Genomic DNA, 23,782 nt, shown 5'->3' with positions numbered 1-23,782 from the left:
TTTGATCAAGACTTTTGATGGTTAAGCAAGCGTCATTTTTTGTAGCCTTTTCATGGCAAGTGTCAAAAAACTTTACTGTAGGTTCTAAACTTCCTCTTGAACGTTTTACTCTGCCACTTTGCCAAACCAAACAATTAATCAATTTTGTTCCTATAAACAAAAGGCTGATTTTTTTCAATTACCTGGAGAGCAGCTGGGAGAGCTAATCAGACCAGGTGATGCATAATTCAGAGAGCTGACTCTCTCTGTCTCACACTGCAAAGATGATCTGTTGACAGGGGAACTAAAATTTACATGTCAAAGAATGTTTGTACAGGTTCTGCGTTGGCCTTCCGCCACATCCAGAGAGAGCTGTAGCTCACGTTTGAGAGGTAAGAAGCTCTGCTGCCGTGTTGCAAGTCTCATGGTGAATGTAAATGTGACAGTGCTAATTTCTGAAGAGAGTTTCAGATTATATTTAGTGACTCTCGTTTTGACAGCACAACCTTTAGATAAACAAAGTTGAAGGAATTATTCGTTTTCATCTTTAACTCAGACTTTGTCGATCCAAAACATTGGGACTTCTTCAGTACAATGCAAAAGGAGATATTCTGAAGAATGATCATGCCGCTTTTTTCCAAATTTCCTCAACAACATATAGAGAAAATCTTTATACAGTATGTTGATTACGATTAGGAAACAATAGCTGTAAATATCAAAGCTGGATTAGCCCTTGATTAGCTGATTAAGAACTAGACAGATTTTGACTTTGTAAATGATACATTTCAATATAGTCTACAAGAAACAGCTGGCATGATAGTTGTGATTGATATTTGCTCACTGCAAGCTGTTGTATTTTCCCTTTGACCTAACTATATCGCATTAACGACAGCAATCTCTTTTGTACAAACAAAACTAATGAAGCCGCAATGATCGACCAAGATGTCCTGCCTTGCTAAACCATCCGCCAGATAAGCTTTCTACATCTGACTTAATTAAATCAGATGAATGCCTTTCTGGGTGGAAACTTCAAATGTTTAAATTACACGAGTAAGTAAGCAAGATTAATTAATATGATAATCAAAAAGGTGAATGTGCCTCACTGTTTGGAGAAGTTTAGCAACTTCCCCGAAATTAAAGCAGATCTTGTGCATCTTTTTTTTCTTTTTTTTTTTTTTTTGCAACGATTGACTAATTAACTAAAGTAACGCAAGTATGGCAAATTAATTTTGCCTCCAGGACTGCAAAGGGCTTGGGGAGTATGTTTAATGTAAATGAGTAAAGAAGAACAGTAAATAGCACGTTACGCATTAACAATCATGTCGCATACCAGAAACAAAACTCCATCTCACAAAAACAAATAAGTTGCTTAAACTTTATATTTTCCTGGGTAGTTTCAAGAAACTACTCCGGCAACAGGAGGCCATCTGATATTTTTTCAGACAGGCAAACAGCAAACACACCCATTACAGAGATGTACGAGTTCAGTTCAAGAACTTTTGCAGCATTAAAAAAGAAGACAAGAAGTCTGAAAAAAAAACAAGAAGAAGAAGAAGAGGATTGCATTGAAATAGGGAGTCAATTATGTGCAGTTTGTTTGTTGTTTGCGTCCCCATATGAATGTTAATGAAAATGAATATTTAATGTGTCACTGTTGCACGAAAACAGTAATGGATCTTCTGATTAGCTGACTGGTAACTTATTTTTTATAGGTTTAAGTCAACACATTCATGCTTGGAGACTTTTGTCATGCATCATCAAAATGCATCAGTCATAAGTAGGATTTTAAACCTGAAAAAAAAAAAAATAAATAAATAAAGGTATTTGCGACAATTTATCTCACAATTCTGACTTATTTTTTCACACAACTGCGAAATTACATTATGAAATTCTGACTTTTTTTTTCTCAGATCTGTGTGATGCAAATGAAAATTTTATGAAATCAATTCAACAAATACATCAGTAAAATTTAGAGAAAGTTTGTTAATACACTTTTGAGTGATTCTGAGAATGGAACATTGATGAATCATGATAAAATTCAAACTGGCTCTAAACATTCACTGTCATAAACACTGTCTGTAAGTGATTAGAAGCTTCTGTCACCTCTCTACTACAGTCTTGGTCCATTCCTCGCATGAAAAAGATTCCAGATCACTGATAATCTTTGGTTTTCATATTGCCACTGCTTTCTTCAAATTCAACCAGATATTTGCAATGAAAATTAAGCCTGGAGACTGAACAGATCACTCAAGAACATTCCATGACTGATCCCTGAACCAAGCAGTAGTAGTAGTTTGGATGTGTACTTTGGGATGACTGTCCTGCAGGAAAGTCCATTGATCATCAGCTTCAGTCTTTGCAACAAAGGCATCACAATTCTTGTCAAAATGGCCTGAAACTTCAAAGAATCCATGATTTCCTTCATACAGTCGTGATTTCCACTTCCTGCTACAGTAAAGAAACCCCATAACAGGACTGATCCACCTCCAAGTTTGAGGATGGAGATGGTGTTCTTCTGCTTATGAGCTTTGCCTGTTTTGCAGCAGACATACCGCTGATCCATGGGTCCAAATTGTAGTTTGGTCACATCACTCCATAAAACATTCCTCAAGAGCTCCACAAGCTCCACAAGCTCCACAAGCTCCACAAAAATGTATTTTATCAAGTTCAAGTTGTCCTTTGTTCTTCTTGATCAAGAGTGGTATTCTACAAGATGTCTCAACATGAAGACCATACTTGTCTAGTGTTCTTCTTACACGCTGCATTGAAATGGCTTTCCTCCTTTCATCGGGTCATCTTACAAGTCTTTGGCTGTACATTGCAGGTTTTTCTCAGTTGCTCCGATTAAACATTTTATGATATTGTGCTTTTTCTTCAACACCCTCAAAGGTTTTCTGGTAAAACAGACTTTAAACTTAGGGAATAAGGCTGACAGCTGTGTTTCTAGGAACTAGGAACTAGGGTTTCTAGGAATATATCCTCTATTGTATTCTACAACAAAAACAATCAGAGCGCCTCGCTATCACTAGTTTCATTTTGATCTCCCGGGTCCGCTATTAGCTTTTAGCCAGTTAGCATCAGCAATCGTGGTTGCTGCTAACTGCGCTTACATTGCTAATACTCTATTCACACACATTACCACTGCTGTACTCACTGTTACTTGCTTTAATGGCGGATGAATGTCTCCACTCTGTGCAGCTCGGGCTCGAGGCCGTGGGGAAGCAGATTCGCGACCTGGAACAGAGGCAGGCCCAGCTGAGAGAGCGGAGAGCCGCGCTGGAATCATCCCGGGCTGACGCTCACAAGTCCGGGGTAAGTATACAGTGTGCTGTTAACAGTCCCACCACGTCTACTCCGTGTGTTTCTCTGCGCAGGCCCGGTGCACCCAGGACGCGATCTTCCCAGATGTCCTTCACTGCGACGCCGGGACACCACGGACCCTGGGTGCATCCACAGCGGAGGACGCGAGCCGGGTCCCGGGCTACGACTTCTCCCCCTCCTGCCTTCGAGATCTCCATCCAGAACCGCTTCGCTCCCCTCCGCGAGACAGGACGCGATGCTGTGATCATCGGAGACTCCATCGTCCGACACGTAAGTGCTACGTTAGCCGAAGTTAAAGTGCACACTCATTGTTTGCCTGGTGCTCGTGTTCTCGATGTTTCTGCGCAGATACCCGCGATCCTGAAGGACGGCGAGAGCCCCAGAGCGGTCGTGCTTCACGCCGGGGTTAACGACACCACGCTGCGGCAGACGGAGAAGCTGAAGAGGGACTTCAGGAGCCTGATCGAGACGGTTCACAGCACGACGCCCGTGGCGACGATCGTCGTGTCAGGACCACTGCCCACGTATCGACGAGGACACGAAAGGTTCAGTAGACTTTTTGCTTCAAATGAATGGTTGTTGTCAAGGTGTAAAGAACAGAAACTGCTATTTGTTAATAACTGGAATCTTTTCTGGGAGCGTCCTAGATTGTTTCGCGCTGATGGATTACACCCCAGCAGAATTGGAGCGGAGCTTCTCTCTGACAACATCTCCAGGACACTTCGCTCCATGTGACTAGTAAGACAATTCTCAAATAAGCATTATGATGAGTTTTGTTCCACCCGCTTAAATGATAAAAGTACTTGCGCTGTAAAAAACTATTAAGACTGTGTCTGTTCCCCGAATAGTGAGGTCAAAATATAAATATAAATATAATGTAGGATCTAGAAAAAAAAAAAAGAAAATCTTATCGTAATTAAACCAGAAAAATGTAAAGTAAATGAACAAAAACAATTTTTAAAGTTTGGGCTCATAAATATTAGATCTCTCACACCAAAAGCAGTTATTGTAAATGAAATGATCACAGATAATAGTTTGATTTACTCTGCTTGACTGAAACCTGGCTAAAACCAAATGATTATTTTGGTCTAAATGAGTCTACTCAACCAAACTACTGTTAAATGCATGAGCCCCGTCAGACTGGTCGTGGCGGGGGTGTTGCAACAATATATAGTGATATTCTCAATGTTACCCAGAAAACAGGATACAGGTTTAACTCTTTTGAAATACTTCTGCTAAATGTTACACTGTCAGACATGCAAAATAAATCTTATGTATCTCTTGCTCTGGCTACTGTGTATAGACCACCAGGGCCGTATACAGAATTCCTAAAATAATTTGCAGATTTCCTCCCAGACCTTCTAGTTACAGTTGATAAGGCGCTAATCATGGGAGATTTTAATATTCACGTTGATAATGCAAATGATACATTAGGACTTGCGTTTACTGACCTAATAAGCTCCTTTGGAGTCAAGCAAAATGTCACCGGGCCCACTCATCGTTTTAATCATACACTAGATTTAATTATATCGCATGGAATCGATCTTACCCCCTTTGCGTGCAAACATCGCTGACGGCCCCAGTTTATTATTGTTTCACTTTCACAGCACATTAAACATCACTGTCTTACTTCATCTGGACAAACTGTGCATCAATGGAAAGTTTAAAGACTCAAGCTTCGATATTTGACCAATATTTTGATAAAACATTGTTGCAGTGACAGATATTTAGTGATTTATGTCAGGAGTGCAAAATAATAAATCCGTATTATGCCACATTTTGAATAGAAATTCATCACTCACTCATATTCAGTCACGTCAAGAGCGGTTTATTTGTGTTCACATAGACTCACTGAACAGCGTCAATAAGGATTTTTAGACCAAAGATGCATATCTGCGGAGATATATGGATATATTTACTGATGTTTACTTCATATTTCTTCAGACAGAATCGTCATTTCTATTCATTTTCCACGGATTTACGCGATCAGATGATAAACAGCCTCTCCCAGCGATCCGTGTGTGCGTGCAGTAGTCACAGCTCGTGCGGTGTGTGACTCAGACTCTGATTGGGTCTTTCAAACGTCAATCTTAGAGTTTCATATCTGGACACCGCCCCATCGTGTCACATGCTTCCTGCACACTTCCTGGTAGTTATCTGGCCAAAACAACACTGAAACACCTCTGTACACACAAAATATCCGAATAATAAACCCGCGATTACGATAGTAAAGCTTGGTATGAGAATTTCTTGAGATCTGGGGCGTTTTTATAAAAAAAATCGAAAATGTACATCGGAAATGCTAACTTGTGCAGCGATGAAAAAGGCTACAAATAAAATATTTTTACAACAGTAAACGACCAAATTCCACCCCTGATCGCTAAAGGAAGTTATTATAAACACTCGATCGGGGTTTAAAGTGAGTTTTGAGTAAAAGTGTACTAATAATTTCATAATTGTCAGATGTAGCTTGATGCTAACGTTAGCACCAATGCTACTAATAGCAGGTGCTTTTCTTCTTCATAATGCATTTTTGTCTCAATAATTCACCTAAGGTCGTAAGAAAATGTTTTTTTGTATTTTTATAGTAAGACTTTTGATAAATAAGGGCTAAATGCAAAGAGAGACTGAAGTGAGATCGCTGCTTTGTTACTTTGTAAAGCCTGAAAAACCACAATCAAGGCTAATAAAGGTGGAATAAAAACAAAAGAATAATGATAAAAGAATAATGCGGATAATGTGTCATACCTGGCGGAGGTGTGAAAGAACCGTTTGGTGAGAACAATACAATCATGAAACGGGCAGTTTTCACAGCCAAACACACATATAAAACACACATCAGTGTTTACATGTGAGATCTTACAGAGATGACAAGGGCCATAAATCAATCTGATTAGCCTTCTCTAAAAACACACATGACATGGCCTTAGAAAATATTTAATAAAATTCACAGTTTTACAGATTCGATTATGAAATTTTTTATGAAGTCTTGGAAGACTTGTGGCCTTAGCTACACTGTGTTTTCAAACTCATTTCCTACATCAAAATTTTTTTAAATACATTTAAAACATATGTTTTTAATATTTTTATTTTTGTTTTTATGTTTGAGCTTATATATCTCTATTATCATAACAGTCTGAGTGATTCTGATTCCTGAACAGTAAACTTTAAAGTGTCAGTTTTGTGAACAAAGGTTGATTATGTATCTAGTCAGAAAGAATCATGAGCAGAAACCTTTTTATTTTGGGTATGTAATTTCGGTCTCCATGCCAAAAAGGGGGGTTACTAGTAAGGGGTTACTGCTATAGATATTGTACCTCAAAGTGATGATATTACAGACCATTTCCTTGTATCGTGCATGCTGCGTATAACTGATATTAACTATATGTCGCAGCGATACCGTCTGGGCAGAACTATTGTTCCAGCCACTAAAGAAAGATTCGCAAATAACCTGCCTGATCTATCTCAACTGCTATTTGTACCCAAAAATACACATGAATTAGACGAAATTACTGACAACATGGGCACTATTTTCTCTAATACATTAGAAGCTGTTGCCCCAATCAAATTGAAAAAAGTTAGAGAAAAACGTACTGTACCATGGTATAACAGTAATACTCACTCTCTCAAGAAAGTAACTTGTAGTCTTGAACGCAAATGGAGAAAAACTAACTTAGAAGTTTTTAGAATTGCATGGAAAAACAGTATGTCCACCTATAGACAGGCTCTAAAAACTGCTAGGGCAGAGCATATACACAAACTCATTGAAAATAAGCAAAACAATCCAAGGTTTTTATTTAGCACAGTGGCTAAGTTAACAAATTACCAGACCAAATTAAATAGTAATGACTTTATGAATTTCTTCACTGATAAAATAGATAACATTAGAAATACAATAGCGAATGTAGATTCTACAGCATCTAACACTTCATTTTCATCCATCGCACCCAAAGATAAACTGCAGTGCTTTACAACCATAGGACAGGAAGAGCTAAATAAACTTATCACTGTATCTAAACCAACAACATGTTTATTAGATCCTGTACCCACTAAATTACTGAAAGAGCTGTTACCTGTAGCCGAAGAACCGCTTCTCAATATCATAAACTCGTCGTTATCTTTAGGACACGTCCCAAAACCATTCAAGCTGGCGGTTATCAAGCCTCTTATTAAGAAACCAAAACTAGATCCTAGTGTACTGGCAAATTATAGGCCTATTTCAAATCTTCCATTTATGTCTAAAATTTTAGAAAAAGTTGTGTCTGCTCAATTGAGCACCTTCCTGCATAAAAATGATCTGTATGAAGTATTTCAGTCAGGTTTTAGGCCCCACCATAGCACATAAACTGCACTTGTTAAAATTACAAATGACCTGCTCCTTGCGTCAGATCAAGGCTGCATCTCATTTCTAGTCTTACTTGATCTTAGTGCTGCGTTCGACACCATAGATCATGACATACTCATAGATTGATTACAAAACTATACAGGTATTCAAGGGCAGGCTCTAAGATGGTTTAGATCCTACCTGTCCGATCGCTACTATTTTGTTTACTTAAATGGGGAGTCATCTCATTCATCATCAGTAAAATATGGAGTGCCCCAAGGATCTGTCCTAGGTCCCCTTCTATTTTCAATATACATGTTGCCCCTTGGTAATATTATTAGAAAATACGGAATTAGCTTCCACTGTTATGATGATGATACTCAGCTATATATCTCAACGAGACCAGATGAAACTTCCCAATTATCTAAGCTAACAGAGTGTGTTAAAAATGTAAAATATTGTATGACAAATCATTTTCTCCAATTAAATTCCGATAAGACAGAGATACTAATTATTGGACCAAAAAACACTACACAGAATCTTGTAGATTACAATCTGCAACTAGACGGATGTACTGTTACTTCCTCTACAGTCAGAAATCTGGGTGTTATATTAGACAGCAATTTGTCTTTTGAAAATCATATGTCCAATGTTACAAAAACTGCATTCTTCCATCTTAGAAACCAAGCTACGAAACATGTTATCTGTTTCTGATGCAGAAAAGCTAGTTCATGCATTCATGACCTCTAGACTGGACTATTGTAATGCACTTCTAGGTGGTTGTCCTGCTTCGTCAATAAACAAGCTACAGCTAGTCCAAAATGCAGCAGCTAGAGTCCTTACAAGGTCAAGAAAATATGATCATATAACCCCAATTTTACAGTCTCTGCACTGGCTACCTATTAAGTTCCGTATCAGTTACAAATTATCATTACTTACCTATAAGGCCCTAAATGGTTTAGCTCCAGCGTACCTAACTAGCCTTCTACCACGTTACAACCCATCACGCACCCTAAGGTCACAAAGCGCTGGACTTTTGGTTGTTCCTAGGATAGCAAAGTCCACTAAAGGAGGTAGAGCTTTCTCACATTTGGCTCCCAAACTCTGGAATAGCCTTCCTGATAATGTTCGGGGTTCAGACACACTCTCTCTGTTTAAATCTAGAATAAAAACACATCTCTTTCGCCAAGCATTCAAATAATGTATCTTTTTAATTGTGAGTGTAGTTGCATCTGATCAAAGGTGCATTTTTATTCATTAGCTTGGGTTAAACTAATTTTAATTTGTTGGATCAGCAGCTATGCTAATGATGTCTGTATTTTGTTTTTATGTTTCGCCAAGGGATTTACATCCCGTGGTCACTAGGATTTACACAAGCTCCAGTCTGGATCCAGAACACCTGAGAAGAGATGATGCTGACCCCTCAGAGGACCTCAGATGATGCTAACCCTGAATCAACAAACAGAACTAACAATTATTGCTAAATGTTTGACTGAATCATATAATAACTTAATAATATTGATAGTTCATCGTCTAGCTAACTACGTCTTGTATTATTATTATTATTTTTATTTTTATTCTAAAATCCTGTCAAATGTGCACAAACTACTAGCTACTACTAAATATTGTAGAAACATAATTTTCTGTAAAGTTGCTTTTTAACGATTTGTTTTGTAAAAAGTGCTATACAAATAAACTTGAATTGAATTGAATTGTATTGAACTTTCAATGTCTTGGAAATCTTTATATAGCCTTAGCCTTTCTAAAGTAATACAGTATTTATTCACTTTAGCTTTTGTGAGATCTCTGTTGACATTTTTGCTACTCAACTTCAGCACATGCATGGGCAAACTGTATGTGTAACAGCTCAAGCTAATACTGTTTTTACTGAGTTTCTAAAGGCTTAATTCTGTTTTGAGACTGTTTCATTCCCCACCATGCAAATAAGTGATTTAAAAAAAAAGCAATGTTGAATAGGGGTTGAATAATTATGAAATAGCAGTATTATTAAAAAATCTTATAACTCAAAAACATTACATTATATATTGGCAATATCACTTTTAATATGCCAGTGAACTGTTAAAGATGCAATTTTTATTTTATCCTGGATCTTCAGAAAGGCTTGTATTTGTAAAGTACTGCAGTCTCTGAGTGGTTGAGTAATTTTGATCACAACTGTATATTTTAGTGGTGTAACGGTACGTGTATTCGTACCGGACCGTTTCGGTACAGGGCTTTCGGTATGGTGCACGTGTGTACCGAATGACCAAATGCAATATTTTGTTTGGGGAACATAGGTACACTTTCGTGTTTCAAAACGAACATATTAAGTGGCGGAAGTCTCTGAGTTCAGGGCAAATCCCGCCCTGCAGCTAAATCTAAGTCCGGTGACACAATGGCTGCGTGGCGTGAGCGTGGCGTTTCTGCTGCGTGTCAGTTGCGTGATGGCTGCTTTGCGTTTTCTGTGTCTTTACACACCAGGATCGTGCCTGACGTGGCGCTGGCGCGCTGCTGCTACTGTAGGCGACATAGAGGGAGGCCGCCGACAGACCAGGATCTTGTCTTCATGACAACAATATCTAAACTTCATGTTGAGCATAAATATAAAGCCTACTGATAAAGAGCACCGTCAACAGTATTGAAGGCAAAATAGAATATGTTTGACAGGTGCAATATGCCAGTGTGTCACCGGCCTAAGGTTTTCAAAAGGCAACAGACGAGTGTGAACATCACTACAACTAGGGAAAAAAAAATATTGTAATTCAAACGCAGCTCCCGTTGGCATTTAAACAGACCTTTGCTCTTATATATATATATATATATATATATATATATATATATATATATATATATATATATATTGCCAGTTATAAAGTCAGAATTGTGAAACAAAAACTCGCAATTCTGAGAACAGTTTATATTCCAGTTTACATTCCACACCTTGTAATTGTGAAAAAAGTCACAATTCTGAGATAAGATCTCACAGTTACCTTTTTTATTTTTAATTCAGTAGCGGAAATGGGCTTCCATACATAGGAGATAAAATAAAATCTAAAATGAAACAAAAATCTATTTTGCTTGTTTTAATTAGTTTAGATATCCATATGGTGGCTTTTTTAGTGAATGTCAAAAGTTAGCTGTTCCATGGCTTGAGAATATTCAGAAAAGAACGGTTTGTTTGGACTCCTTTTGTGGTACTTTTATGGTTTTATATTGTTGTACAGTGCTTAGGGTTGGCTGTTGGGACTCAAAATGCACATTTAGTCTAATATATTAAAGTATATATTCAATTCAGTCATTCAAACACAAGATAATGTGAGGAAATCTAAAGCTGAAGCTTTGACAGACTCTTCAGAACTGAGTTGAAAATTACATTTTTTATATTTTGGTGGTCCAGGATAAAAGTGACTACAGCGACGTTTCTTTATAAGACTGCCCTGCAAACATAAATTCGAGTTTAGAGGATCTGAAATATACAGGGTGAAAGCTGTCTTCTGTTGTTGAGAGTTTCTGCAAAGCCTGACACATTTTTATCCAATAAGTCCCCAAAGAAAGCAAGTTTTGTCATTTAAGAAAGTTTATAGTGTTCTAAATCTACAGTTTTTCAGCATATCAGTAGAAAATGACTGAGTAAACAAAACAAAAACTCATTCAGATGTGTCTATAACCTTTAAAAGTTGTCTGAAATTGACTTCGTAGAGGCAAACTGGGATCTAAATGGAGACACACATTCCTCTGAGAATAAATAGGTTGCCCACATGCATAAAAAAGTCGCAGCTCGACGTGCCTCCCAGAAGAGCTGCTGATGAGCGCCAATATTAATGCTAATGGTTGATATTTTGTGATGATGGCACTCCATCAAAGTCGGTTCATACCGCAGACCTGAAGTGGTGCTTTAGTCTCATTTCCATGCTTCATTTATCAGTAATTAACATAATTCATGTGTGGACATTTAACCAGTCAATTATTTGCAGAATCACTTGGACATTTTCGTCAAGGGTCAGTTTATTTGAACATTTATTTATTTATTTTTGAATGTTTTTTCAGCATCCTAATCAAGCGAGTACATGATTGGAAAATGTTGCCTGCTTGCAGATATTTGAATAGCTAATTTGGTTTCATTCACATCTATTTCTTAATATCAGCATGAAATGCCATTCACAACCCATTTTACTGTGCCATATTAGCTATTCGGCTACTGGTTATCTAACCAATAGCCTACATTATAATATTAATGAAAAAGCCAAGCTGAGAACAGAGAAGGTTTGCCATATATTCCTAAACAAATCTTTTTGTTTCTCTCGTGTCACCTACAAATACTACAAATGTATAATGGATCAAAGACGCTGAACTGCAGTGGGGCACATTCTGCCTCTGTTTGTCTGCATGGTGATGAGATGGTAAGTTGCACAAACTAACTGCAGCTACACACAGTAGTCTCAGTTGTTCCATTTTCCGCCTGTCTGTAAATCTTGACATTTGAGCATATAAACTGGAAAAGAAAAAGGCCATCGCGGGTTATTGTCTACAGAGGTGTAATATAAATAACAGTGGATTTTTTAAACAGGATATTGTCAAAAGCAAATAGAAATGTCATTATGAAGTCATAGAAAGCAAAGCTTTATTGCTGTATTTTTGTTGTTTTATGGGTTTATGAGTTTTTGTGGCCAACTAATAGCGCTTTAGTAAAATTACAGGCACAGTTAATGTTGTTTTTCCCCACTGTAAGCAACAAAATGATAACTAGTGCAGTAATTGCAGGCTTAAGCTGTCCATCATGTTGGCAGTATCATAGCAATGGCAACAGATCTGTTTGAAAGCATGGAGCAGACAGCTTGTGTCCCACATGGTATGCAAATCGTTTTTGTCCATGACCAAAACGACTGTTATTACACTTGACCTTTACAGTAAATTGCTCTAGGGTTCTGTTTGGGAAAACCGTGGCTTACCATTGGCTGTGTCCTGCTCTGTTTATATGGCATGAGTGCCTCCTAAATTTGGGTGATGTCAAGGATGTGGTCTGACATCTGCAGCTTTTCTCAAAACTCATACCCACCACAGCGATAAAAGTTCACAGGTTCATAAAAAAAAAAAAAAAAAAAAAAGAAGAAAAAGTTAAAGTTAAATACATCATTTGAAACTGTTAAGGGTCTACACTCAGCGTCTGAATTCTCACTTGTTTGCATTCACTGGACTCTACTAACAGAAGTGATGTAGAGCAGGGGTGGATCTAGAAAATAGTTTTTAGGGAGGCATTGTGGTCTGTAAGGGGTTGCAAAACCAAAGCCAAGCCCCCATGCATAGTTTTTGGGGATTTATGGACTGACATACACAGTTGTGTTCACAAATATTTTATTACCATTAAGTAATCATGTATATTGTTTAAAATTTTAAATAATTAACAATGTTCCATTATCCATAATGACACCAAGTCAATACACTGGAACATAAAGCTTGGACTTCATATCTCCATCTCTCTGTCTGTCTTGGGCTGCATCTTCTCAAGATATATTGCTGGTGTCAAGGTCTGCTTGCATGGTTTTTCTTCAGGTTAGAGCTCCTTTTTTTCACCTATCATGATGAGCTTTCTGACTGGTTTTAAATCCCAGACTCTCAGTACTGATCTCAAAGCTTGTAGACATAGTGACATCATGAAGTTTTTTCTCTGGATATGTTTGTGGAAGTGAGACAGCAGGGTGATAATACATACAGTACTATGGCGTAATCACCTCAAGTATTATCATTACAGAAAACCAAGCTATTGAATAAGTTTAAATGCAAAAGTGTTTAGTTTTAATAATTGATGAGATAATATATGACATTTATACAGATAGGCTGTGTACATTTAATCAGCAAAAACATTTTATTAATTATATTTTTGTCGGTTTGTTGGTCTGACAATTGACAATACATTGATGACTTTGTTTCTTACATTGTTTACATGTGTATCTATTTTATTTTATCATTATTTTTGTTGGTTTGCTTCACTAAAAAAAAAAAAAAATTCTAAATAAAAAAAGCCCTGCCAAAAGTTGTTAATAACTGCAACGAAGTACAAAAGGTGAAAATCCCTGGGCTGTCAGACATATTTACAACTCTGTGCTTAGGAAAGCAATCAAATTATAGCTGATTAATCTCGTTCAAAACACATCCCAAACTCTAGCTTCAGGGTCCTTGCAGAGTCAGAGTCCCCTTAGCTAAGACAAACATAATAAAATGCTAATTTGTACCATGTGCTATTACCCTGCTCAATTCTAATAGGAACAAGTAGCATTTTAAACTTTATTATTATTATTATTATTATTATTATTATTATTATTATTATTATTATTTATGTTCAATGCACTACTGATGTTTTGTATTTGTCATTATCTATAGTAAAAAAAGTAATATATTTAAAATAAGTTTATTTCATACTAAGTATAGTTAGAATCTATTAACATACTGTATTTACTGACAGATATCTTGAGACTTTAAATACAAATTATAATTAAACTTTACTTGGAATACTATTGTGCACAATGCACTTTTTTAATATTAAGCCTAAAATGTATTTTAATGTAACTTTTGAAAGTGACATGACATGTGGCCAAGTATAGTGATCTGCATTTATCCCATCCAGTGTATACACACACACACACGCGAACACACACACACACACACACACACGCACACACACACACACACACACACACACACACACACACACACACACACAGAGAGCATTGGGCAGCCTTTTTTGCTGCAGTACCCGGGGAGCAGTTGGAGTTCAGTACCTTGCTCAAGGGCACCTCAGTGGTGGTATTGAAGGTGGAGAGAGCACTGTACATTCACTCCCCCCACCTACAATCCCTGCCGGTACGAAACTTAAACCAACAACCTTTCAGTTTCAATCCAACTCTCTAACCACTAGGTCATGACTTCCCTATTTATACATTTATAAGGATTGTAGGATCCTGCACAATTAAAGTTAAATACAAAAGAACAAAAAATCAGTTGTTCCCATTTAGCAGACTTTAAGTATACCAGTTTAGTATACTAAAAGTACAACTGCAGGAGATTTTATTAAGTACATAAATATGAAAATGTATTTGAAGTATACTTAGCATGAAATAAATGTTTTTCAAATACATTTAAGTATATTTATTTTTTTCACTAGGGATGCATATGACCGTAGTCCATGCTGCAGAACAACTAAACCTCAAAGGGGACAATAAAAGGCAAGTCTTTCAGCTTTAGGGTGAGGGTCCACTGCATTCCCCTTGGTCTTCATCACCCAGTCAGTCTTAAGGGAAAAGATTATCAGCGACAGGAGACACCCTTGCATGGCTCCTTTCTTGACTGTAAATTATGCAGATGTCCATGCAAAAGCTTTGGATAAAATTGATTATCTTCTGCTGCATACCATAGATTCTTAGGATTCTCCTCATTGTTGTCTTGTATACCATTTCATAAGCCTTTTTGAAGTCTATGAAGCAGATGTACAATGGTGACTGCCACTCTAGTGGCTGCTCAATGATAATATGTAGAGTTGATTTTTCGACTGTGTATGATCTTCCGGCTCAGAATCCTGCTTGCTCTCCCTTTCCTGTTTCACCCTGGTGAAGACCTTGCTGGGAAGGAACAGGTGCTGGATTCCTCTCCAGTTCTGACAGTCACTAACGTCTGCTATACCAGGAAGATTGTCCATGTATTCTGTATTCAATTCTGCTCCTCCTTCTCTTGTGCCTCTTGCAGGAAGTCCACCATGATGTCTGTTGCCAGGTGTTTTCCCATTGATTTTCCAGTCAGCTTTTTTTAAATATTTTTGTTTGGTACTGGAGCCCAGATTCACATGCAAGTCTTCAACTGGTTGGTTCCCAACGTCTAACCCATTCGGCAGAGTGCTGACATTTTGGTGAACGCTAGACAACAGTAAACTGAGATGGCATCCTTTCAACTTGGCATAGAACTTTTCATGTAATCAATTTGATCAACTAAATGAGAAGAACAAATGCTTCTGTGGTCCAAAGCGTTCAAGAATTTTAAGCTGATGAATCTGCAACCCTTGATCAGTTGGTGGTGCTATATAAGTTAGTTGGAGTGCCAGAGCCCAAAAAGTGTGCCAAATTTCAGTTAGAGTTTTCTGTTTATTTCCAAGTGAAGTTAAACAGGAAATACGTAGTATGTAAATATTTAGAGTACTTCCCTGAATTTTGAACACTCTCCCGTAGAAGCCTCTAGACACCCATTGTTTCGTTCTCAAGCCTAAATTAGTGTTGTTGTTTATCTGAAATATTGTGATAGCGCATACATCTGTTTCTCGCAAGTAACCCTGTTCCTCAGTGCGAACATAAAGCGGCTGTGATTTATTATTCATAACTGCACACTAAACCTGTTGGCCTCTTAAAATCTAAAGCCTTTGCGACATCTCAAGAGGAACTATTTTATTATCTTTACATAGCAAACTTGGAGGTCTCTGTGCAAAGAAAACTGCAGTGATTTAGCGGTGCCCCAGAACAGCCTGGAAGATGTTTCCAAGATATTTGTTCACCTCATAACAGCGAAATGTAAATTAATTCGGAAGGAGATAACAGGTTGATTTATAATTGTTCCTAACACTGGGCCACACTGGTAATTTGCTCAGCACTGGAAGATGGCATCAAAGAGATTGAAGCGACTCTACAGCATGATTATATTTTTAGACAACGAATAATCTTCGGTTAATTGTGTTCCAAGAAAAATCCTTGGGATGTGAATTATGTAAATCTGATTGGTTGTGCTTCTTCACAGCAGCCGACTGAATGTTAAAAAGTCAAAAATGTGATTTAAAACACAGTGGGCTGTGTTTTCCAAAGGCCAAGAGAGGCCAGTGTTATAAGCAGGCAGAAAGACTACAGAAAGACGCCTCACATGACTGCCTAATCCTTAACACGCACACACAAATGTGTGTTGCTCCTGAAGGCAATTATGCACATGTGTGAATGCCTGGGGCGAAATGTAGCTTTCTGCCATGCAGATGAGCCAATGAATGTAGACCAGCTTTTCTAAGATAGTAGTTTTTTTTATTTATTTTTATCTCTAGTGGTTGCTGAATAACAAACCAATAATTCTGAAATATATGAAATATGTGGAGCTTCTCCTTGACATTTATTTTGTTAGGCTTTGCTGTTTGAATATGCAGCAATAGTCATTAATATCTGAAACTTTAAGATTTGTCTAAAGACAATGCTGTTCTAAGCTTACATTGTAATTAAGAAGGGGAAAAAGGATATTTTAATAACCTTCTAAGAATCTAGCTAGGCCTTGGGGTACCAGCAGAACCAACTACCAACTTAATTCGGTACCTGGAGAGTGATTCATGTATTTTAAGTTGTGTAATGCAAACTGTCAAACAGTACTTCAGTGTTTAATGTTCTGAGAAGTGAACCGAAATCAGATTTAACATGACAAGTACAAACTTTATTAAAAGAAAGCTCCCACCTAGGTCTAAAACGCCTCATAGATATACTGTATTTTTTAGACTGAAATTACCAACCAGCAAGCTCAAAACCCAGAAAGTGCCATCCAGCCTGCTGAGAAAAATGACATCTCATGTGGAGAATATAGTTACTTAGAAACTATAAAGACTGAAGGAACTTACATGACTTTATTTGTCAGATAAGTGCAACGGGGTCACACTTGCGATGGTCAGTATGTACCTTTACCTCCTCAGCTGTTTCACTCTGTTCTGTTCTTACTCTGACAATGTGTACTTTCCTGCTGTTCTTTAGCAGCAAGACATTGTGTAAAAATATGACAATAACAAGAGAAAAGGACATTAAAAAATCTTTCAAAAGAGGTTTTTATATAGTGTTTTATTAAACTAGATACAAGCAAAAGAATTTGAGTGAGATGAGCTCAAAATAAAATTATTTTCTACATTAGGCAACTACATTTCAACTATTCCAGGTTTGTATTTAAATTTTTAGTATTATTATAATTGTTTTTCCAGTTTTCCTCAGTCCTTTTGTTTCCATTGTATTGTCCCATGGATCCCCTCCTTCACCCGGAATACCTCCTCCTCGGCTCCACCGTGGACCACTGTTGTGGCTGTGGCCTGGGTTCTGCTGTGCTCCTCCTGCTCCAGGTCCCTCCTGTCTCCTCCGGGGCACCTCTCTCCTCCATCTCATCTTTCTCAGTTGTTTAGAGTGCGAGGAAGCATCTTGCGGGAGGGGGCGTTGTGTCAGGGTTATGGTCCTGTCTGTGTGTGTTTTTGCTCCCTATGACCCAGTTTCTTCCTTCATTTTGATTGTTAATTTGATTCCAAGTTTGTCTTATTCTTCCCCAATTATCCTGAGTTTAAAAGCCCTAGTCCATTCAGTTAGTGTTTGTCGGTTTAGAAATTATTTTCCTGTGTCTCCTATATTCCCCTTGTGAGTGGATTATTAAAGACTGTAATATTCAAGAACTCCTCAAAATATCAAAAATATCTAAAACATTCTTAAATCAAGATACTTTTACTAGATAAGAAAAAATTGCATAATATATTTAATTAATTCGTATTATTCTTAAAACAAGAGAATTTTAGATACCCCACTGGCACATAATTAACTTAATGTAGTTTATTTCCTCTTGGAAACAAGATCAAATATTTTGTTATTTTGCTTATCTAGTAAAAATATCTTGATTTAAGAATTGTTTGATATTTTGACTAGAACCAAGACAAAAATACTAAGTAAAATGAACCTTTTTTCCCTTTTTTGTGTTACTATTATTTGTATACTGTATCCTGTATACTGTACAGTATACTGTAGCAACACTTTCTATTTTCCAATTTCCTTTTTTTTATCCATATGTTTTAGTCACAAGTATAATGGGCAAAATGCTTAATTTTTAGAACATAATGTGAACAATAGTGTAACCTTGTAATAATAAAAACAAAGTGCATATTGTTTCCTTGCTGAAATATAAAGCTATGGATCATATAACCCCACATTTAGCCACAAATGTCACATTTTATTTTAAAGTTTGTTAAATAACTGGCCAAAATTTTGATTACATTAATTATTCTGCTGATTACAATCATATGCACATAATGTACAATGTATTCTGTGTGAAATGTCTACTCTGGAATCTTTTGTAAAGTAATAAAAGTAACAAAATTATTGAATGTGTTTAGATCAGTTAAAATAAAGAAGAAAAACATTCCTGATATATTTATTACAAAAGAAAGGCCATGTGATTCACTCGAGTAGTAGCGAGCATATTAATGTGACCATAACGAGAATAAAACATGCATTTACACGCTCTGTCACTCAGTATTAACTCACTGTTGCCCTGTCTAGAACACATGGTTATTTGTGACTACAAAGTATGTTTGTAATGTGACACCAATTCCCATAAATAGTGCATGTATTATATTAAACTGTGAGTCTAAACTGAGAGTTGTTCAAGGTTATATATCTCATTCAAATACAGGTGACTGTACTTAATGCTAACAGGGTCTGTAGCATGAAGAATAAGTATTAATTTAAGAAAAAAGACCATTCTTAGTTCTTTATTCACATTTTCAAAAGTCTATTATATTATATTTTCAAAGTTATTGAAAACAGATAAAAGTTTAAACCCAAGGGCATTGTTTGTTATGGACCCAGAGAAAAGGAAGATGTATGACCGCTTTCAAATTTAATCAATCTTCTTATATTTCTGCATCCTCTTATCTCTTAAAGTGTTTCCCTTGAATTAAACTGAAAATGAGTTCATGGCAGTCTTACAACAGAGTACTTTCTAGGCCATGGAATGGTGTTTAAAAAGATTTGAGGTGCCAACTGTCTGCACTTAAGCCTGAATATAGACTGAAATTTCACTTCAGCTCAGTTGAACGCTTTCCCATTTTTGTAAACAAATAGCATCCAGATGGGATTTCTTTTATTCCTTTAAAAAATGGGGTTTATAAATCTCTGACCTCAATAACCATTGATGTGAAAGAGAAAAGCAACTCGAGTGAATGACTTTGCTTTTTTGACTGTATCCACAGAGCATTTTAATTAACTAATCATGCAGTTTATATGTATTAAGATAGATTTACTTTGTCAGTCGTCATGTTTCGAGGTGCCAAAACCCACAAAACTCAACATTTCAATTAATTCCAGAGCACATACAGTAGAAGTGGCCACAGATAAACCTGGCAAGAGACCAGCCTTACTTTCCCAGCCAAAAATGCTCATAACGGCCTATAACCCTACACTTAGTTTAATTGAAAAATTAGAGAGCACTCCTGTTTTTTGGGGGGGTTTTTTGGAGTTCCCCAAGAGTTCCCTTTGTATGACCACTGCTGCACACATGGTTTTACTCATAAAACATGGTTAACAGAGGATAGCACATGACTCTTATTGAGGGTTTGGTGTGACATTTAAGATGTGCATGTGTAGGATCTTGACCCTTGTCCTTGCCACCTGCAACCAAAGCATCATTGCATTAAGAGAGTTATTCAGTATGTAGCACTGAACTGAAATGTAGAACACAATCTCAATTCAATTCTCAGTGATGCACAATCCTGCTTCAAAACAATCTTGTTGTATGCAGTTATAGCTCCCAAAGTATTGACATTCATAAGACAAATTCAAGTCAAAGAACTCTGAGATTGGATTCATATGCTCTGTGAGCTGTAGGAAGGGAAGTCAGTCTGCTAATAAAAAATGTGGCTTAAGTCTTTGGTAGATCTGATCTTCAAGAGCAGTTTGTATGCATTTATCTCTCCTGCCTGTCCGCCCCCTGCTCTTATGTTGAGGTTAGGCCTGCTTTTTATCTTGGACCAAATTTTAAATATTTTCAGACACAACTCTCTTCCTTAGTCGTCTTCCTTTCAGGAGACACTTGCCACAGAATGTGTGAAGTTCAGCCATTGCAGACTTCAAGTGTATATATTTGTATTCCACTAAGCCTCTTCAAAGATAAATTCTGTCCACATTTCTTCATTGTTTGCATTGTGACACGTGACCCTCCGAGATCCTAGTTCATCCTGGGGAAAAGCGATGTGGTCTGGTTAGTGTGTCACCAATAGAAGAACAGATTCAGCTAATGTATTCCATTTATTTCAAACAGCCAAGCGTGAAGTAGTGCGCTTTTATCATGATGACAGCAAATAGGTCTGAAAATTCTCCCATTTTGGCTGTCTGAGATGAAGACATGCAATTAAAACAAATAAGAAAACCAATTAGTGAGCAGACACCTTCTGGTTGTGATGACCTTCAGAATCGTATTGAGCAGGAACGATGTAATGAAATGTTCAGCATGCATAAAAAAAAAAAAAAAAAAAAAAAGAATAAACAACAATAACAAACCATACACTTTAGCAGAATCACTGTTAGTGTTGCGTACACACCAGCTAGAATGCTCTAGAAACTGTCTAGTAATTCTTCAGCAACCACTACCCAAAAAAATCCAAGGCAATTTAGTCCCCACCCTTAAAATACAGGTACAACCAAGACCATAGCCACTATCCTTAAAGGGTTAGTTCACCCAAATATGAAAATTCTGTCATTAATTAATGTCATTTCAAAAGTAAGACTATCATTCATCTTTGGAACACAAATCAAGATATTTTCAATGGAATCTGATAGCTGTCTGACCCTGCATAACCAGCAATGCAGCTGAAATGTTCAGAAATGTAGCATGGAGATCTGTGAATTAATCGATGTGACATCAGTGGTTAATCAGCAATATAATGGAGGTACGAGAATACTTGTTGTGTGCAAAAGAAAAACAAATTACTTTATTCAACAATTTGTCTCCTCCGCATTACCCTAGTGACATTTTGGAGAATATCTGCTGGACCTATGGAAAAAAGGTCTTACCTGTATGAGACGACTTGAGGGTGAGTAATTTATGACATAATTTTCATTTCTGGTTGAACCTAACCCTAAAGAATAAGTAAAATTCTTGAAAATAAACTTAAAAAAAAAAATAATCAGAATAGTAAGGGTTAGAGCAGTTTGACCTTGATAATAATAATAATAATAATAATATATTTATTTTGTATAGCGCCTTTAAAAGTAGCTTTCTCAAAGCACTTTACATACAAGCATAACTCCAAATGAATAAACACAATGTAAGTACAAGAAAATAAACGCATAAAATCAAGTTCATGTAAAAGCAATCCTAAAATAAAATGTTTTAAGAAGAGATTTAAAAGTCACTAATGAATGTGCTTCCCTGATGTCGGCCGGGAGAGAATTCCAGAGCTTAGGAGCATAGACAGAGAATGCTCGGTCACCCCACGTATGAAGCCGTGTCTTCGGAACAACCAATAGACCACTCTGAGAGGAGCGCAGATTGCGACGTGGTGTGTAGGGGATTAATAAGTCAGTCAAATACTCAGGTGCCAGATTGTGCAGAGATTTATAGGCCAGCATAAGGATTTTAAAATCAATACGGTACCTAACAGGTAGCCAGTGCAGGGACTCCAAGACTGGAGTTATATGGTCCCTGGTCTTGACCCCAGATAGTACTCTAGCAGCTGAATTTTGAAGATATTGCAATTTATCCAGTGATGATTTAGATACCCCAGCTAGAAGACCATTGCAGTAGTCAATGCGCGAAAAGACAAAAGAGTTAATCAACTTCTCAGCTACCGAAAAGGATAACATAGGACGTAGCCGGGCTATATTTCTGAGGTGATAAAACGATGTCTTAACTGTATTCTGGACAAAAGGCTCAAATGACAGTGTGGCGTCAAATATGACACCCAAATTCTTTAATTTGGACTTAAACTCCAGTGCAACGCCATCAACAGACAGAGTAGGAGACCCAACCTTTCGCAGTTGATGTGGAGATCCAAGGAGCATGACTTCTGTTTTTGAGCCGTTTAGAGACAGAAAATTATTGGACATCCAAATCTTTATCTCAGCAATACAGTTAGAAAGATGCCCAACGTTCACTTGCTGACCCGGTCTAGTATGGATATAAATCTGTGTATCATCAGCATAAAAGTGATAGTTAAGGTTTAGAGATTGTAGTAATTGACCAAGTGGAAAGATGTACATACTAAAGAGTAGAGGACCCAAGACTGAACCTTGTGGAACACCCGTATGAACAGAACCAACCTTGGACCTATAACCACCCATAAAAACAAATTGGCTACGGTCAGTGAAATAGGACTTGAACCAGTCAAGAACAGTCTCTGACAAGCCAAATACATGTTCGAGGCGATTAAGTAGTAGGGCATGGTCAATAGTGTCGAAGGCTGAACTGAGATCCAAGAGAATGAGAATGGACGTGGAGCCGGAGTCGGAGGCAATTAGTAAGTCATTAGCGACTTTCACCAACGCAGTCTCAGTGCTGTGTAATTTTCGAAAACCTGATTGATGTTGCTCAAATAGTTTATTTTCAATTAAGTGTTTGTTTAATTGAGCTGCAACCACACCCTCCAAGATTTTAGACAGAAATGATAGATTTGAGATTGGGCGATAATTTGACAGATTTTTCACATCAGAGTTTTGCTTTTTTGAAACAGGAGTAACCGCAGCAGTTTTAAGTGCTGCTGGCACCTCCCCTGTTGACAAAGAGTCATTTATTATAGCAAGAACTGAGGGACATAAAGGACCAAAACAGGATTTAAACAGGCTACCAGGCATGGGATCAAGTATGCAAGTGGTAGCTTTCATACCAGAAACCTGGTTGCAGAGCATCTCAGGTTGTAAAAAAGTAAATTTGGATAAAGGAATGCCAGAGAACCTAGGAGTATTAACTGGTAGATCTGCAGACTGCAAGGAATGGATATTTGTGCGAATATTGTAAATTTTTTCACTGAAAGATTTGAGAAACTCATTACACAGCCCATCAGATAAAGTCATAGAACTGACACCATCTGCTTTAAGCAGACTGTTAATTGTATGAAAGAGCTTCCTGGGATTGCTTTGATTATTATCAATAATGTTTGAGAAATAGGCAGATCTTGCAGTTTCAATGGCTACTCTGTAGTTTGACAAGCAATCTTTCCATGCCTGGTGGAACACATTTAAACCAGAGTGACGCCTTGTCTTGTGTTGTTAATTGATGATTCTTCATACAACTTTACATTAGTTGTTTTTTAGTTCTTTACTGCATTCTTCCATCTTAGAAACATTGCCAAGCTACGAAACGTTAGCTGTTTCTGATGCAGAAAAGCTAGTTCATGTATTCATGTCCACACATCTC

The 23,782-nt window shown here is 37.3% G+C and overlaps 1 protein-coding gene across 1 annotated transcript; it reads left to right on the top strand.

Moving 5' to 3' along the window:
- Nucleotides 1–3,042: 3,042 nt before the first annotated feature.
- On the top strand, nucleotides 3,043–4,076 carry LOC127966857 (uncharacterized). The gene is made up of 2 exons (XM_052568176.1): nucleotides 3,043–3,845; nucleotides 3,948–4,076. Exons 1-2 carry the CDS (start codon nucleotides 3,148–3,150, stop codon nucleotides 4,033–4,035), a joined length of 786 nt encoding a protein of 261 aa, XP_052424136.1. The 5' UTR covers nucleotides 3,043–3,147; the 3' UTR covers nucleotides 4,036–4,076.
- The last annotated feature ends 19,706 nt before the right edge of the window (nucleotides 4,077–23,782 follow it).

This window comes from Carassius gibelio, chromosome B10 (genome assembly GCF_023724105.1).
Source record: "Carassius gibelio isolate Cgi1373 ecotype wild population from Czech Republic chromosome B10, carGib1.2-hapl.c, whole genome shotgun sequence".
Lineage (NCBI taxonomy): Eukaryota > Metazoa > Chordata > Actinopteri > Cypriniformes > Cyprinidae > Carassius > Carassius gibelio.
The sequence above is the reverse complement of the archived record's forward strand: the minus strand, read 5'-3'. Positions and strand labels throughout refer to the sequence as shown.

Bases quoted from the DNA above. Each gene is read 5' to 3' on its own strand.
- LOC127966857 (XM_052568176.1), top strand. From the start codon at position 3,148: ATGGCGGATGAATGTCTCCACTCTGTGCAGCTCGGGCTCGAGGCCGTG. The intron at 3,846-3,947 runs GTTCAGTAGACT...GGAGCGTCCTAG, and splicing joins TATCGACGAGGACACGAAAG to ATTGTTTCGCGCTGATGGAT.